Source organism: Etheostoma spectabile, chromosome 12, assembly GCF_008692095.1.
Source record: "Etheostoma spectabile isolate EspeVRDwgs_2016 chromosome 12, UIUC_Espe_1.0, whole genome shotgun sequence".
Classification (NCBI taxonomy): domain Eukaryota; kingdom Metazoa; phylum Chordata; class Actinopteri; order Perciformes; family Percidae; genus Etheostoma; species Etheostoma spectabile.
In genome coordinates, this window is record NC_045744.1 from 30,492,554 (window position 1) to 30,497,015 (window position 4,462).

At 40.0% G+C, this 4,462-nt stretch overlaps 1 protein-coding gene across 1 annotated transcript in view; it reads right to left on the minus strand.

The window, feature by feature from the left end:
* LOC116699831 (potassium voltage-gated channel subfamily H member 6) overlaps positions 1-4,462 on the minus strand; it is a 142,747-nt gene that overhangs the window by 49,931 nt on the left and 88,354 nt on the right. Inside the window, exons 12-13 of the mRNA XM_032532621.1 lie at positions 3,256-3,497; positions 502-701 (exon numbers count right to left, since the gene is read on the minus strand). Of these exons, the coding sequence (XP_032388512.1) occupies positions 502-701; positions 3,256-3,497 (442 nt within the window). The remainder of the gene's footprint in view (positions 1-501; positions 702-3,255; positions 3,498-4,462) is intronic.

Below are 4,462 nucleotides of genomic sequence, written 5' to 3' on the forward strand. Positions count from 1 at the left end.
CATATCCAATAGTTTTAAACTTCAAAAGAGTACCTGCCTTCAAGGAAGTTAACACTTGATGGTGATGGAGAGTGGGCAGAATGTACGAGAGTCTGGTAAGACCAGGCTAGTTCCCACATTGCCTTGTTGGCAATCTTGCCTTTTTATATCAAATATCAAATGTTTGGACCATTTATTTTTTGGACCATTTATGCCAAGATCAGCATTATAAGTTTAGTAGCTTTGAATCTTTTGGATCTTAAGCAGAATATTTGCTAAACAGATGAATTAGCTAACAAACAATTAACAAGCTGACACTGTCAGCATACAACATATTCGATTTAAGCTGTTAATCAATCAAACTTTATTTATATTGCAAGTGCTGAACAGTGATTGAAAAACATCAGACAAAAAACAGGTATAAAAAAAATAGTTTAGATAATCAGTTCTCTTGTGAACCAAGTCTGTTGAGTTGACTGACAGAAAAAAGTTTAGTATCCCCAGAAAGTTTCCCATACTCACAGCGTTCATGTCTATCCCATTAGTGTATGACCATGCGTGTTGGAAGTAGTCTTCTAGCCGCTGTTTTAAAGGGTTGGGGATCTGGTGGAAGCGGATGAACTCTCGAACTCTCATCATCTGGGCATGGTAGCGAGCTGTACCAGAGTACAGCCGCTGGATAATGGCTGACACATTACCAAAAATACTGGCATACATCAAAGCTGGAGAAGAGACAAAAACAGAGACCTTCGTCATCAAAACATTTATCATTAACAAGTTTAATGTTTAATTGTCTCGTTTATTAAGGCATTAGAGAACAAGACAGAATCAACACAAACAATGATACAAATAATAAAAGGTATTATACAGTACAAAGCATGCCGGCATGAATACCATAATATCTGTCTCATGTTTGTAACAGATGCAAGATATCTCTAATCTGATATCAAATTCTCAGTACACAAGCAATTTGCCTATACACTGAGGGCCAGATTTTAATAAGAAAATGGTGTAAGTCAAATGTGTGCTGCAGTCAAGTTCTGGCTGGTTCAGAGGAGAGTACTATCATACAATAGCTTTTGCACAGAAAATGTCACTGAGTGAATTCAGTGAGTTTCCTAACCACAAACCTTGGCTGAACAACAACGTTAAGAACCCGTAAAGCCTAGTGATGCTGCTTGCAGAGCCAATGACATAGCCTATATCCTAGCAATGGGAAATTTTAAATGTGGCATTAAAGAAGCAAAATAGTGTTGTAGAATAGATGGAACTTCACTAGTAATGACTCTCGACGTATGTGGCAAGGCATACGGGCCGTCACAGACTACCAATGTAAGGATAATCACATCACTAGCAGCCACCCTTAACTAGCAGAGAACTTCAACACATTATTTGCCCGCTTCAACACAGCTGACAGTTCCAGGGTAATGAATAGACTGCCACCAGATAATCAGCGACACAAACGAGGTTAGGAGAGCACTGTGTAGCTTCAACACAAGAAAGGCAGCAAGACCACACGGCATCTGAGGGCGGATACTTCAGGCATGGGCAGACAAGCTGGCAAAAGCTTCTACCAACATGTCTTAAAGGATTCCAATTCCAAACCAAATAAACCTAGGGGTTAATACACATGTGTCTCGAGTCACTATTTTATACAACTAACAGAGCTCAAAATAGCACCACACTTCCACGGTAGCATAATGAGGGTCCCTACAGGTAAACTGAAGCATTGAGAACTTTGTAAGTGTAGCGACAGTTTATTAAATAACATAACCGTTTGTGTAAAAGAAGGCGGCATCTTGGGAAAACAGTCATGACCAGTCAAACGACGAATGCCCTGCTTGAGCTAAGTTACTGGTTACTGGTTGCACAGCGTTCGTGGTTTGACTGGTCATAAAATGGCAATTTAATTTTACTCTACCAAGACTAGAAGACTAGCGTATAAGATAATCAGCGGTTTGCGCTAGCTTCTTTCAAGCTAGAGACAAATTCAATTAGCAGGAAAACATATCCAAGAGAACGGTCGACTCGTTACACGTTATTAACCACTAGGTTCATTTTGCGACAGAATTGCTCTAAAGCAACAACTGTGCCCATTACCAAACAATGCTTTGAGAAACTAAGGCTGCGTCCAGACTGCCTGCTTCGGCTGTCTGACGGTCTAGTAAAAACGCAGGTCTTTCCATTCAGTTTGAATGGGACTTGTGTGTTTAGGCTGGTAGGTAGGGGGATCTGACTTGTCAGTGTGTTTGCAGCTATGGTTTGAGGCAGTGTGAGAATCCCGTACAGGAAACAGGAAACATTACTGCCTCTATTGCTGCCACAAAGAGGTTTTAAAACACTATGAGGGTAAAAATTAAACACAAGCACTGAAATGCCCAGGAGTTTTCTTTATAGCTGAACAAAGCACTTGCTATGTCTTGCTTGTCTCTTTTCCTACTCTCTCTTCCCTATGAATGAAAGCTGCCTTCAAGTGCGGTCGGAAATGTGAAAATCGATCAAACAATTTTTACTGAAAACCATGGAAATAATGAAATATAAAGTCTACTTGTGCTTTTTTGGGCACACAGCAAATCCCCAGATCACTTTTCTTGGTTTGAATGTCCACTAACTCCCCTCCTACTTAATGTTCTTCCTACAGACCCATTAGCTTAATGGGATGCAAAGACTAAAATATAAGATTTTTATATATAAACCCAAATGCTTAGATTTTGACTAATCTAAATGTTTTAGTTAAATGACCATTTAGTTTACAACGTTCCACCCGACAGGGTTCATACTAGCAAATGAACCCCTAGCCAATGCCTTGAGAGTACATACAAGACTGTCAGGCATTACAATTGGGGGGATAGATCATCTTATCTGTTTATTTGTGGATATTATATTTTTATTGACAAATTTAAAATATAGTATTCCCAATCTGATGACATTAATCAATAATTTTGGGTGAGTTCTCAGAATAACAGAAAAGAAGAACACACATTCCGACCATGTGAATGCTGGAAGTCGGAAAAACAACGTAATCATAGGGCAGTCCCTGATATTCCCCTAACATGAACATGAACATGAACGTGACATGAACGCACCATATACCCTGACACCTCTCACTGCTGCAGCAGCTCCATCCACCTCACCAACCTCCTATTTGTGTATAAGTATTTTGTAAGTCAACATATTTGCTTAACTACCTTCAAAAACATACATATTTAAACCAAACTACTGATACTTTAGCTTCACTAGTTTTTCTGACATGGCCAAACATTTTGTAGAACTCACCGCCAATAAGCATGACGCAGATGGAAAAGATCTTCTCAGAGTTGGTGTTTGGAGAGACATTACCGAAGCCTACGCTGGTCAGACTGCTGAAGGTGAAGTAGAGAGCTGTGACATATTTATCTCTAATGGAAGGACCCGACCCAATGACGGAGTTATTGTACGGCCTCCCCAGCTGTTCACCCAGATTGTCCAACCATCCGATCCCAGCCGAGGTCGACCGCTCCACATTTCCTATGGCATACCTAGGGCAGGAAAACATGTACAAAATGGGGATGCAGAACATTCAACGCTGGCTCCTGAAAGCCAGTGGCAATGCCTGAAAAAAACTTAAAATTATTATTTTTACCATTGATTCTCTGCACTACACTAAAGCCTCGAACACAGGAGATTTTCTGAATTCAGAAATGTATATGTAGGGGTGTGTGCAGATCTACAGGTGTACACTGTTGGCATTTTTTAGGTTTTTATTTGATAAGACAGCCCAAACATTAAAGGGGAGAGAGGGGTAAAGACAGGCAGCAGAGGGCTGAAGGTTGGATTTCAACCTGCGGCTGCTGCAGCGAGTACTGAGCCTCTGTGAAATGGGGCGCATGCTCTACCAGGTGAGCTGCCCAGGCACCTCAAATCTGTTCTTTTTTTGTGAGATATAGCCTACTATGATTAAACATGATTCACATCACAAACTTTCTAAATCAGAAACTCATGCATCTGATTACCAGGCCTCATTGAAATGAATCTGCAGGTATTTATGATGTGTAAAACACAGCAGTAATACTTTTATTAAAAATGTTTGTATAGCGCCTTTCAGACAAACTGTAGGCCTACTGTCCAATAAGGAAATGACATGACATAAGCAGACATAGAATTAACGTAAAAATGGGGACAGCATGCCATTATTAATGGAAATAAGATGGGGGAAAAAAACAGCAGTGCTTGACAATGGGCAGTATCTGGAAATGAGAGGAAGACTAACAAATGCTGAGTTCAATGAGTAATGCAGCTTTGTTCACACAAAAAACAACGTTTCATGAAAAGAACAGTTGACATGCACCAAATGTATAGGCCAAGGTTTCTTGGCGAGCTATTAGAAGAACTTCTTTTTTACAATGGTTGGCGTCCCATATTCTATCTAATGTAGCTTAGCGTAAATTCTTTCAAGAAGACCTACCTTTTAATCAATGTACTCCTAAATCAATTCAGCTGTTAT